General features: G+C 48.9%; 1 protein-coding gene across 4 annotated transcripts in view; it reads left to right on the top strand.

Annotated features, from left to right (window-relative positions):
* Nucleotides 1-12,477, top strand: part of LOC106568324 (myocyte-specific enhancer factor 2C) — a 44,600-nt gene extending 32,123 nt beyond the window's left edge. For 3 of the 4 annotated variants that reach the window (XM_014138589.2, XM_014138574.2, XM_014138584.2), the window contains 6 exons: nt 5,718-5,861; nt 5,954-6,206; nt 6,665-6,855; nt 10,431-10,560; nt 10,894-11,017; nt 11,095-12,477. In XM_014138589.2, the coding sequence (XP_013994064.2) occupies nt 5,718-5,861; nt 5,954-6,206; nt 6,665-6,855; nt 10,431-10,560; nt 10,894-11,017; nt 11,095-11,431 (1,179 nt within the window). In that variant the 3' untranslated portion in view covers nt 11,432-12,477. The remainder of the gene's footprint in view (nt 1-5,717; nt 5,862-5,953; nt 6,207-6,664; nt 6,856-10,430; nt 10,561-10,893; nt 11,018-11,094) is intronic. The other variant, XM_014138601.2, reaches the window with a different exon arrangement.
* Nucleotides 12,478-12,788: the final 311 nt, after the last annotated feature.

Genomic DNA, 12,788 nt, shown 5'->3' with positions numbered 1-12,788 from the left:
TAGAGCTGTGTAGGCCAGGGCTCTGTGTAGAGCTGTGTATAGCCAGGGCTCTGTGTAGAGCTGTGTATAGCCAGGGCTCTGTGTAGAGCTGTGTATAGCCAGGGCTCTGTGTAGAGCTGTGTAGGCCAGGGCTCTGTGTAGAGCTGTGTAGGCCAGGGCTCTGTGTAGAGCTGTGTAGGCCAGGGCTCTGTGTAGAGCTGTGTAGGCCAGGGCTCTGTGTAGAGCTGTGTAGGCCAGGGCTCTGTGTAGAGCTGTGTATAGCCAGGGCTCTGTGTAGAGCTGTGTAGGCCAGGGCTCTGTGTAGAGCTGTGTAGGCCAGGGCTCTGTGTAGAGCTGTGTAGGCCAGGGCTCTGTGTAGAGCTGTGTAGAGCCAGGGCTCTGTGTAGAGCTGTGTAGAGCCAGGGCTCTGTGTAGAGCTGTATAGAGCCAGGGCTCTGTGTAGAGCTGTGTAGAGCCAGGGCTCTGTGTAGAGCCAGGGCTCTGTGTAGAGCTGTGTAGAGCCAGGGCTCTGTGTAGAGCTGTGTAGAGCAAGGGCTCTGTGTAGAGCCAGGGCTCTGTGTAGAGCTGGGTAGGCCAGGGCTCTGTCTAGAGCCGTGTAGAGCCAGGGCTCTGTCTAGAGCCGTGTAGAGCCAGGGCTCTGTGTAGAGCCAGGGCTCTGTGTAGAGCCGTGTAGGCCAGGGCTCTGTGTAGAGTCGTGTAGGCCAGGGCTCTGTGTAGAGTCGTGTAGGCCAGGGCTCTGTGTAGAGTCGTGTATAGCCAGGGCTCTGTGTAGAGCTGTGTAGGCCAGGGCTCTGTGTAGAGTCGTGTATAGCCAGGGCTCTGTGTAGAGCTGTGTAGGCCAGGGCTCTGTGTAGAGCTGTGTATAGCCAGGGCTCTGTGTAGAGCTGTGTATAGCCAGGGCTCTGTGTAGAGCTGTGTATAGCCAGGGCTCTGTGTAGAACTGTGTATAGCCAGGGCTCTGTGTAGAGCTGTGTATAGCCAGGGCTCTGTGTAGAGCTGTGTATAGCCAGGGCTCTGTGTAGAGCTGTGTATAGCCAGGGCTCTGTGTAGAGCTGTGTATAGCCAGGGCTCTGTGTAGAGCTGTGTATAGCCAGGGCTCTGTGTAGAGCTGTGTATAGCCAGGGCTCTGTGTAGAGCTGTGTATAGCCAGGGCTCTGTGTAGAACTGTGTATAGCCAGGGCTCTGTGTAGAGCTGTGTAGGCCAGGGCTCTGTGTAGAGCTGTGTATAGCCAGGGCTCTGTGTAGAGCTGTGTATAGCCAGGGCTCTGTGTAGAGCTGTGTATAGCCAGGGCTCTGTGTAGAGCTGTGTATAGCCAGGGCTCTGTGTAGAGCATTGTATATCCAGGGCTCTGTGTAGAGCTGTGTATAGCCAGGGCTCTGTGTAGAGCTGTGTATAGCCAGGGCTCTGTGTAGAGCTGTGTATAGCCAGGGCTCTGTGTAGAGCTGTGTATAGCCAGGGCTCTGTGTAGAGCTGTGTAGGCCAGGGCTCTGTGTAGAGCTGTGTAGGCCAGGGCTCTGTGTAGAGCTGTGTATAGCCAGGGCTCTGTGTAGAGCTGTGTATAGCCAGGGCTCTGTGTAGAGCTGTGTATAGCCAGGGCTCTGTGTAGAGCTGTGTATAGCCAGGGCTCTGTGTAGAGCTGTGTATAGCCAGGGCTCTGTGTAGAGCTGTGTATAGCCAGGGCTCTGTGTAGAGCTGTGTATAGCCAGGGCTCTGTGTAGAGCTGTGTATAGCCAGGGCTCTGTGTAGAGCTGTGTATAGCCAGGGCTCTGTGTAGAGCTGTGTATAGCCAGGGCTCTGTGTAGAGCTGTGTAGGCCAGGGCTCTGTGTAGAGCTGTGTATAGCCAGGGCTCTGTGTAGAGCTGTGTATAGCCAGGGCTCTGTGTAGAGCTGTGTATAGCCAGGGCTCTGTGTAGAGCTGTGTATAGCCAGGGCTCTGTGTAGAGCTGTGTATAGCCAGGGCTCTGTGTAGAGCTGTGTATAGCCAGGGCTCTGTGTAGAGCTGTGTATAGCCAGGGCTCTGTGTAGAGCTGTGTATAGCCAGGGCTCTGTGTAGAGCTGTGTAGGCCAGGGCTCTGTGTAGAGCTGTGTAGGCCAGGGCTCTGTGTAGAGCTGTGTAGGCCAGGGCTCTGTGTAGAGCTGTGTAAGCCAGGGCTCTGTGTAGAGCTGTGTAGGCCAGGGCTCTGTGTAGAGCTGTGTAGGCCAGGGCTCTGTGTAGAGCTGTGTAGGCCAGGGCTCTGTGTAGAGCTGTGTATAGCCAGGGCTCTGTGTAGAGCTGTGTATAGCCAGGGCTCTGTGTAGAGCTGTGTATAGCCAGGGCTCTGTGTAGAGCTGTGTAGGCCAGGGCTCTGTGTAGAGCTGTGTAGGCCAGGGCTCTGTGTAGAGCTGTGTAGGCCAGGTCTCTGTGTAGAGCTGTGTAGGCCAGGGCTCTGTGTAGAGCTGTGTATAGCCAGGGCTCTGTGTAGAGCTGTGTAGGCCAGGGCTCTGTGTAGAGCTGTGTAGGCCAGGGCTCTGTGTAGAGCTGTGTAGGCCAGGGCTCTGTGTAGAGCTGTGTAGGCCAGGGCTCTGTGTAGAGCTGTGTAGGCCAGGGCTCTGTGTAGAGCTGTGTAGGCCAGGGCTCTGTGTAGAGCTGTGTATAGCCAGGGCTCTGTGTAGAGCTGTGTAGGCCAGGGCTCTGTGTAGAGCTGTGTAGGCCAGGGTATGGAGAGTCATGTATTCTGAAATAAAGTCTAAGAGTTCTTCCTTTTCATGTCTACTGTCATTTTGTTGTTGTGTTGCTGATGTGTGTTTTGTCAGTCATGGACATGGAAGGTGGAGATAGAGGTGTGGGGGGAGGGAGGGGGCATAAGAGAGAGAGAGAGAGAGAAGGGGTAGTGGGGGTGAGAGGGATGGTGGGTGGGGACTGGAAACGAGGGGTGATCTGGGTGCCGCAGAGGTAAAAAAAATAGCCTTCTATGGACATCCTTCAGACACAGGGCTGCTAACCCTGGGCTCGCACACTACCTACCCCCTGGGTCGGCCAGTGACAGGTGGGCATGGCTGGGATGTGTGTGTGTGTGTGTGTGTGTGTGTGTGTGTGTGTGTGTGTGTGTGTGTGTGTGTGTGTGTGTGTGTGTGTGTGTGTGTGTGTGTGTGTGTGTGTGTGTGTGTGTGTGTGTGTGTGTGTGTGTGTGTGTGTGTGTGTGGCTCAGTTGGTAGAGCATGGTGTTTGCAACGCCAGGGTTGTGGGTTCGATTCCCACGGGGGACCAGTACGGAGAAAAAAATGTATGAAATGTATGCATTCACTACTGTAAGTCGCTCTGGATAAGAGCGTCTGCTAAATGACTGAAATTTAATGTAAAAAAATGTGTGTGTGAGAGCTGTAGTGGTCTAGTGATAGGCTGTAAAGTGCTGAGACAGGACAGAGTTGAGCCTATCTGCACACACACACACTAGGGGTTAACATCACAGCTCCATGGACAATATCAGGAGTGATAAGAGGCCTACTCTCTCCACTCCATTCTACACTCCCTCTCTCTCTCCCCCCTCTTTTCTACTCTCATCTCTTTAAATCTATGTCTACCACCCTCTCTCCCTCTATTTACAATACTTTATTTCTCTGTCACTATGTCTACCCTCTCCTCTCATACTGGTTTTCAATTAGACTATCTATCTGCCAGGTATTCTTTTGAGGATGTTATTTCTGCTCCAAATAGCGCCTCTTGGTGGTAGAAAAGAAGACTGCAGCTTTTCAGTGGTCTGCCATGCACATGTGGCCTTTAGAATAACTGTTGAGCTTTATTCACTGACTATGCTTTTGTAAAAGTAGCAGTAACTCTCAAGCCATTTGGAGAGTATCATCAACCTTGGTTGTGTTCTCTGTGTCTGTCTCTCTCTCTGTCTGTCTTTCTCTCTGTATCTGTCTCTCTCTGTGTCTCTCTCTCTCTCTGTGTCTGTCTCTCTCTCTGTGTCTGTCTCTCTCTCTGTGTCTGTCTCTCTCTCTGTGTCTGTCTCTCTCTCTGTGTCTGTCTCTCTCTCTGTGTCTGTCTCTCTCTCTGTGTCTGTCTCTCTCTGTGTTTGTCTCTCTCTCTGTATCTGTATCTGTTTCTCTCTGTATCTGTCTCTCTCTCTGTATCTGTCTCTCTCTCTGTATCTGTATCTGTTTCTCTCTGTATCTGTCTCTCTCTCTGTATCTGTCTCTCTCTCTATCTGTCTCTCTCTCTCTCTCTCTGTGTCTGTCTCTCTCTCTCTCTGTATCTGTCTCTCTCTCTCTGTATCTGTCTCTCTCTCTGTATCTGTTTCTCTCTCTGTATCTGTCTCTCTCTCTCTGTATCTGTCTCTCTCTCTGTATCTGTTTCTCTCTCTGTATCTGTTTCTCTCTCTGTATCTGTCTCTCTCTCTCTGTATCTGCCTGTCTCTCTCTGTGTCTGTCTCTCTCTGTGTCTGTCTCTCTCTGTATCTGTCTCTCTCTCTGTATCTGTCTCTCTCTCTGTATCTGTCTCTCTCTCTCTGTATCTGTCTCTCTCTCTGTGCCTGTCTCTGTATCTGTCTCTCTCTCTGTCTGTCTCTCTCTCTGTGCCTGTCTCTCTCTGTGTCTCTGTATCTGTCTCTCTCTCTGTGTCTCTCTCTATCTGTCTCTCTCTCTGTATCTGTTTCTCTCTCTGTGTCTGTCTCTCTCTCTCTGTATCTGTCTCTCTCTCTGTGTCTGTCTCTCTCTCTGTGTCTGTCTCTCTCTCTCTGTGTCTGTCTCTCTCTCTCTGTGTCTGTCTCTCTCTCTCTGTGTCTGTCTCTCTCTCTCTGTGTCTGTCTCTCTCTCTCTGTGTCTGTCTCTCTCTCTCTGTGTCTCTCTCTCTCTCTCTCTGTGTCTGTCTCTCTCTCTCTGTGTCTCTCTCTCTCTCTGTGTCTCTCTCTCTCTCTGTATCTGTCTCTCTCTCTGTATCTCTCTCTCTGTATCTGTCTCTCGCTCTCTGTATCTGTCTCTCTCTCTGTATCTGTATCTGTCTCTCTCTATCTGTCTCTCTCTCTGTGTCTCTCTCTCTCTCTGTCTGTCTCTCTCTCTGTGCCTGTCTCTCTCTCTGTCTCTCTGTCTGTGCCTGTCTCTCTCTGTCTCTCTCTCTCTCTCTCTCTCTCTCTCTCTCTCTGTGTCTCTCTCTCTGTGTCTCTCTCTCTCTGTGTCTCTCTCTCTCTGTGTCTCTCTCTCTATGTGTCTCTCTCTCTCTGTGTGTCTCTCTCTCTCTCTGTGTCTGTCTCTCTCTCTCTGTGTCTGTCTCTCTCTCTCTGTGTCTGTCTCTCTCTCTCTGTGTCTGTCTCTCTCTCTCTCTGTGTCTGTCTCTCTCTCTGTGTCTGTCTCTCTCTCTCTGTCTCTCTCTGTGTCTCTCTCTGTCTCTCTCTCTCTGTGTCTCTCTCTCTGTGTCTGTCTCTCTCTCTGTGTCTGTCTCTCTCTCTGTGTTTGTCTCTCTCTGTGTCTGTCTCTCTCTGTGTCTGTCTCTCTCTGTGTCTGTCTCTCTCTGTGTCTGTCTCTCTCTGTGTCTGTCTCTCTCTCTGTGTCTGTCTCTCTCTCTGTGTCTGTCTCTCTCACTCTCTCTCTGTGTCTGTCTCTCTCTCTCTCTCTCTCTCTGTCTCTCTCTCTCTCTCTCTCTGTGTCTCTCTCTCTCTCTCTCTGTGTCTGTCTCTCTCTCTGTATCTGTCTGTCTGTGTCTCTGTGCCTGTCTCTCTCTCTCTGTGTCTGTCTCTCTCAGACTCTGCGTAAGAAGGGTCTAAATGGTTGTGACAGTCCCGACATCGAGGCAGACGATTCTGCTGGTCAGAGCCCCGAGTCAGAGGACAAATACCGCAAGATCAACGATGACATCGACCTCATGATCAGCAGACAGAGACTCTGTGTAAGTACAACTGGACCTGTGTGTGTGTATCCACTCATGCCTGTTCCACTTCTCCATTTGCCTTGCTAACCCTGGTGTCTGTCTCTGTCCAGCAGGCTCTCCCCCCACCTAACTACGACATGGTTGGCTCCATCCAGGGCCAAAACAACAGTGGACTACTATACTCTCACCCCGGGGCGGGGGGATCCTTGTATAACCACAATCTTCTGCCCCTTTCCCACACACACCCTGGCCTGCAGAGGAACAGCATGTCACCTGTACCCCAACACACACACCAACCCCCCAGTGCTGGAAACTCAGGAGGGATGATGGGTTCAGAGCTGTCTAACACTGTCTCCAGCGCTGGTCAGTTAACTATGCTATTACTTTACATGCTGTCTTTTCTAATGTCTGATGCATTGATCATGTACACTACCAGTCAAACGTTTTAGAACACCTACTCGTTCCAGGGTTTTTCTTTATTTGTACTATTTTCTACATTGTAGAATAATAGTGAAGACATCAAACTATGAAATAACACATATGGCAAAGGGTGGCTACTTTAAAGAATCTCAAATATAAAATATATTTTTGGGTTACTACATGATTCCATATGTGTTATTTCATAGTTTTGATGTCTTCACTATTATTCTACAATGTAGAAAATAGTAAAAATAAAGAAAAACCCTTGAATAAGCAGGTGTGTCCAAACTTTTGGCTGGTACTGTATATTTTATTAGGCCTATTATGATTCCAGTTTCAATGTGTCCTCCCAGGTTAAACAAGAAAAACATACATTATTCTCCTGTCCATCCGTCTCCTAGTTAGCGGTAACTATGGTAACCACCGTACCTCCCTGGGGCGGCTGTCTCCAGGAGGCATGGCCAAGACTTCGCCCCCGATGATTCAGGCCAAGACTTCGCCCCCGATGAACTCCATGACCCTGAGTGGCAACCGCAAGCCGGACCTCCGCACGCTGCTACCCCCTGGGAACAAGAGCAACATGCCCTCCATCGTGAGTGATCTCCCCTTTCTCCATCTCTGTCTATCTCCTCTTTCTCTATCTCCTCTTTCTCTATCTCCTCCCTCCATCTCTGTCTATCTCCTCCCTCCATCTCTGTCTATCTCCTCCCTCCATCTCTGTCTATCTCCTCCCTCCATCTCTGTCTATCTCCTCCCTCCATCTCTGTCTATCTCCTCCCTCCATCTCTGTCTATCTCCTCCCTCTATCTCTGTCTATCTCCTCCCTCCATCTCTGGCTATCTCCTCCCTCCATCTCTGTCTATCTCCTCTTTCTCCATCTCCCCTGAGACAGTTAGAACCTTCCTGACTCTTATGCAGTTCCTCTGACTTACACAGTTCCTCTGACTCCTACACAGTTCCTCTGACTCTTACACAGTTCCTCTGACTTACACAGTTCCTCTGACTCCTACACAGTTCCTCTGACTCCTACACAGTTCCTCTGACTCCTACACAGTTCCTCTGACTCCTACACAGTTCCTCTGACTCCTACACAGTTCCTCTGACTCTTACACAGTTCCTCTGACTCCTACACAGTTCCTCTGACTCTTACACAGTTCCTCTGACTCTTACACAGTTCCTCTGACTCTTACACAGTTCCTCTGACTCTGACTCTTACACAGTTCCTCTGACTCTTACACAGTTCCTCTGACTCTGACTCTTACACAGTTCCTCTGACTCTTACACAGTTCCTCTGACTCTTATACAGTTCCTCTGACTCCTACACAGTTCCTCTGACTCTTACACAGTTCCTCTGACTCTTACACAGTTCCTCTGACTCTTACACAGTTCCTCTGACTCTTACACAGTTCCTCTGACTCTTACACAGTTCCTCTGACTCCTACACAGTTCCTCTGACTCTTACACAGTTCCTCTGACTCCTACACAGTTCCTCTGACTCTTACACAGTTCCTCTGACTCCTACACAGTTCCTCTGACTCTTACACAGTTCCTCTGACTCTTACACAGTTCCTCTGACTCTTACACAGTTCCTCTGACTCCTACACAGTTCCTCTGACTCTTACACAGTTCCTCTGACTCCTACACAGTTCCTCTGACTCCTACACAGTTCCTCTGACTCCTACACAGTTCCTCTGACTCCTACACAGTTCCTCTGACTCTTACACAGTTCCTCTGACTCTTACACAGTTCCTCTGACTCTTACACAGTTCCTCTGACTCCTACACAGTTCCTCTGACTCCTACACAGTTCCTCTGACTCCTACACAGTTCCTCTGACTCCTACACAGTTCCTCTGACTCTTACACAGTTCCTCTGACTCTTACACAGTTCCTCAGACTCCTACACAGTTCCTCTGACTCCTACACAGTTCCTCTGACTCCTACACAGTTCCTCTGACTCCTACACAGTTCCTCTGACTCCTACACAGTTCCTCTGACTCTTACACAGTTCCTCTGACTCTTACACAGTTCCTCTGACTTCTACACAGTTCCTCTGACTCCTACACAGTTCCTCTGACTCTTACACAGTTCCTCTGACTCTTACACAGTTCCTCTGACTCTTACACAGTTCCTCTGACTTCTACACAGTTCCTCTGACTCCTACACAGTTCCTCTGACTCTTACACAGTTCCTCTGACTCTTACACAGTTCCTCTGACTCTTACACAGTTCCTCTGACTCCTACACAGTTCCTCTGACTCTTACACAGTTCCTCTGACTCTTACACAGTTCCTCTGACTCTTACACAGTTCCTCTGACTCCTACACAGTTCCTCTGACTCTTACACAGTTCCTCTGACTCTTACACAGTTCCTCTGACTCTTACACAGTTCCTCTGACTCTTACACAGTTCCTCTGACTCCTACACAGTTCCTCTGACTCTTACACAGTTCCTCTGACTCCTACACAGTTCCTCTGACTCTTACACAGTTCCTCTGACTCCTACACAGTTCCTCTGACTCTTACACAGTTCCTCTGACTCTTACACAGTTCCTCTGACTCTTACACAGTTCCTCTGACTCCTACACAGTTCCTCTGACTCTTACACAGTTCCTCTGACTCCTACACAGTTCCTCTGACTCCTACACAGTTCCTCTGACTCTTACACAGTTCTTCTGACTCCTACACAGTTCCTCTGACTCTTACACAGTTCCTCTGACTCTTACACAGTTCCTCTGACTCTTACACAGTTCCTCTGACTCTTACACAGTTCCTCTGACTCTTACACAGTTCCTCTGACTCCTACACAGTTCCTCTGACTCTTACACAGTTCCTCTGACTCCTACACAGTTCCTCTGACTCTTACACAGTTCCTCTGACTCCTACACAGTTCCTCTGACTCTTACACAGTTCCTCTGACTCTTACACAGTTCCTCTGACTCTTACACAGTTCCTCTGACTCCTACACAGTTCCTCTGACTCTTACACAGTTCCTCTGACTCCTACACAGTTCCTCTGACTCCTACACAGTTCCTCTGACTCTTACACAGTTCTTCTGACTCCTACACAGTTCCTCTGACTCTTACACAGTTCCTCTGACTCTTACACAGTTCCTCTGACTCTTACACAGTTCCTCTGACTCCTACACAGTTCCTCTGACTCCTACACAGTTCCTCTGACTCCTACACAGTTCCTCTGACTCTTACACAGTTCCTCTGACTCTTACACAGTTCCTCAGACTCCTACACAGTTCCTCTGACTCCTACACAGTTCCTCTGACTCCTACACAGTTCCTCTGACTCCTACACAGTTCCTCTGACTCTTACACAGTTCCTCTGACTCTTACACAGTTCCTCTGACTTCTACACAGTTCCTCTGACTCCTACACAGTTCCTCTGACTCTTACACAGTTCCTCTGACTCCTACACAGTTCCTCTGACTCTTACACAGTTCCTCTGACTCTTACACAGTTCCTCTGACTCTTACACAGTTCCTCTGACTCTTACACAGTTCCTCTGACTTCTACACAGTTCCTCTGACTCCTACACAGTTCCTCTGACTCTTACACAGTTCCTCTGACTCTTACACAGTTCCTCTGACTCCTACACAGTTCCTCTGACTCTTACACAGTTCCTCTGACTCTTACACAGTTCCTCTGACTCTTACACAGTTCCTCTGACTCTTACACAGTTCCTCTGACTCTTACACAGTTCCTCTGACTCTTACACAGTTCCTCTGACTCTTACACAGTTCCTCTGACTCCTACACAGTTCCTCTGACTCCTACACAGTTCCTCTGACTCTTACACAGTTCCTCTGACTCCTACACAGTTCCTCTGACTCTTACACAGTTCTTCTGACTCCTACACAGTTCCTCTGACTCTTACACAGTTCCTCTGACTCTTACACAGTTCCTCTGACTCTTACACAGTTCCTCTGACTCCTACACAGTTCCTCTGACTCCAACCCCCTCCGTACTCTAATGAGTTGTATTGTTTTTCATGCTGCCAGTGTGAGGATTCTGACATGAGGCTGGTAAGTAGTGTGACATCACACAGATGGACAAGGTGGAGTTGCTATGCGGAATATGTGTTTATATCTAGAATGACCATAGACCCAAATCCTTCTAGCTACAAGTGTACTAATGTTAGTTTATTATTTTGTTGTTTCAGAACCAGAGAATAAACCACTCTCAGTCTGCCCAGACATTGACTACCCCCGTGGTCTCCATAGCAACACCTACTCTGCCCGGGCAGGGTATGGTAGGGTACCCCTCTGCCCTCTCCACCTCATATGACACAGGTAGGCACTCCGTCTTCTACCACTTCCTCTTCTGTAAATATGTGTTATTATTTGTATTATTGTTTCATTCACGTCTCACTTCCCCCCTTGCTGCTCCTCCTATGAACATTCCCTCAGGGACATTCGACTTTCACTGTACCCTGCAATTACCTCTGCAACCCTGTGCATGTGACTAATAAACTAATCTAATCTAATCTCTTCTGGACAGTGACCTCAGCTCCTCAGAACATCTCTGACCAAAAGAAGCGCTCTTATAGGGAATAGGAAGAAGTCATTTCAGATTTGCCCAAGATGTGTAACTTTTGTCCCCCCCCTCTATCCCTTCCTCTGTAGAGTACTCTCTGGGTGACCTGTCAGGGTTTGGTAACAGATCAGGATCTCTCCACCTGGGATCAGTAACAGGCTGGCAGCAACAACCGCTACAGAATATACAGCACTCAGCACTAGGACACATGGGGTAAGGGTGTGTCTGTCTGTCTGTCTGTCTGTTTCCTCCCCCTCTTTCTAATCACTATCTCTCCTCTCCTCTGTCAGAAACCTTTGTCAGAACTCCAACCTTAACCTCCAGAATGTCCATCAGAACCTTTACATCAAGTCAGAGCCCACCTCCCCGCCCAGAGATCGAGGCATCGGATTTGTCAGCGGAAGGATGGGGGGCGTGTCCCATGGCTACCCAACAAATCAGGGCCCGGCAGAGGCAGGGCAGTCTCCTGGCGACAGCCTATCCAGCTGTGGCAGCTCGTATGATGGCAGTGATCGCGAGGATCACCACGGAAACGATAACTTCCTGCAACGCCCGATGCCCAATCAGGAGGAGCGCCACAGCCCGTCTCTCAAACGAATGCGCCTATCAGAATGCTGGGCTACATGATAAGGCCTGCCTCTGATTTACAGAGGGGGAGGGGCTTGTGTAGTTACATTTAGTGTTATTATAACTATTATTAAGCTTGTGTCCAAAATGGCACTCTATTCCCTACATACTGCTCTTGCCAAAAGTAGTGCACTTTATAGGGAATAGGGTTCGATTTCAGATTTGCCCTATATTCTTCTTGTGCAGAGTGAGAGTGTTCCACTATAAGAGGGACATTATAAACAGGAGTGTGGGGGGAATATAACAGTGACAGACTGGGTCTGAAATGGAACCCTATTGCCCACGTAGTGCACTACCTATGGGGAAATAGGGAGTGATTTGAGACAACCAGTGATATTATACAGGAGTGAGGGTGGATATGGTGTGAGGGAGTCAGTGTGGGAGGTATGTTGCCTGTATTGTGTATTTGTGGGAGAGAGAGGGAATCAGTAAATTAATATGTACACTATGTAAACTAACTAACAAAGGTTGAAGAAGTCTGGTACTCTGTATGGATAAGATACTGGTGAGTCAATAATATACTAGGAGACACTAGGACAGGCACTGTGAGTGGACATGTCAGGGTGTGTGTGTGTGTGTGTGTGTGTGTGTGTGTGTGTGTGTGTGTGTGTGTGTGTGTGTGTGTGTGTGTGTGTGTGTGTGTGTGTGTGTGTGTGTGTGTGTGTGTGTGTGTGTGTGTGTGTGTGTGTGTGTGTGTGTGTGTGTGTGTGTGTGTGTGTGTGTGTGTGTGTGTGTGTGTGTGTGTGTGTGTGTGTGTGTGTGTGTGTGTGTGCGCACGCGCGCGCTACCTAGGCTCTGATTTCCCAATCTGCAGCTGGCTGACTAGCAGACAGAGTGAGTGTTCACTACAACCCATTCATGTTGCCGGTTCAACATATTTATGTGTATATATAAATGAAGAACAAGGGAGGATTTGGCAGACAGAGAGAGAAAATTAAAGGGATAGAGAGATAGACAGAGAAGGGAGGGAAAGACTGATGGAGAAAGAGAGAAAAAAAGAGAACGATAGAAGGAGACAGAGAAAGAGGACAACGATAGGGGGAGAGGGAAGAAGGAGAGGGTGAAAGCCATTATGCAACAGGTTGCACAAAGCTGGAACTATAGAATAATAGCGATCGATCGATCAAGAAGTCATTCTAATATTCTAATTATACAGCTGGAACCCTGGACAACTAGAATGTCTCACTTGAAATGAAGGCGCCTAGGAATTGTAGTTAAATTCAGTCAGAATACCTTTTAAGAGCCATATGCTAACAAATACTATCTGAGTCATATACACTACAGTGCTACTCATTCAGATGGAGAGAGAGACTGTTTTACCAGACAGATAGACAAAGCCACGGGGAGGAAGGGGTGG

Source organism: Salmo salar, chromosome ssa01 (assembly GCF_905237065.1).
Source record: "Salmo salar chromosome ssa01, Ssal_v3.1, whole genome shotgun sequence".
Classification (NCBI taxonomy): domain Eukaryota; kingdom Metazoa; phylum Chordata; class Actinopteri; order Salmoniformes; family Salmonidae; genus Salmo; species Salmo salar.
This window is presented reverse-complemented; position numbering and strand designations above follow the sequence as displayed.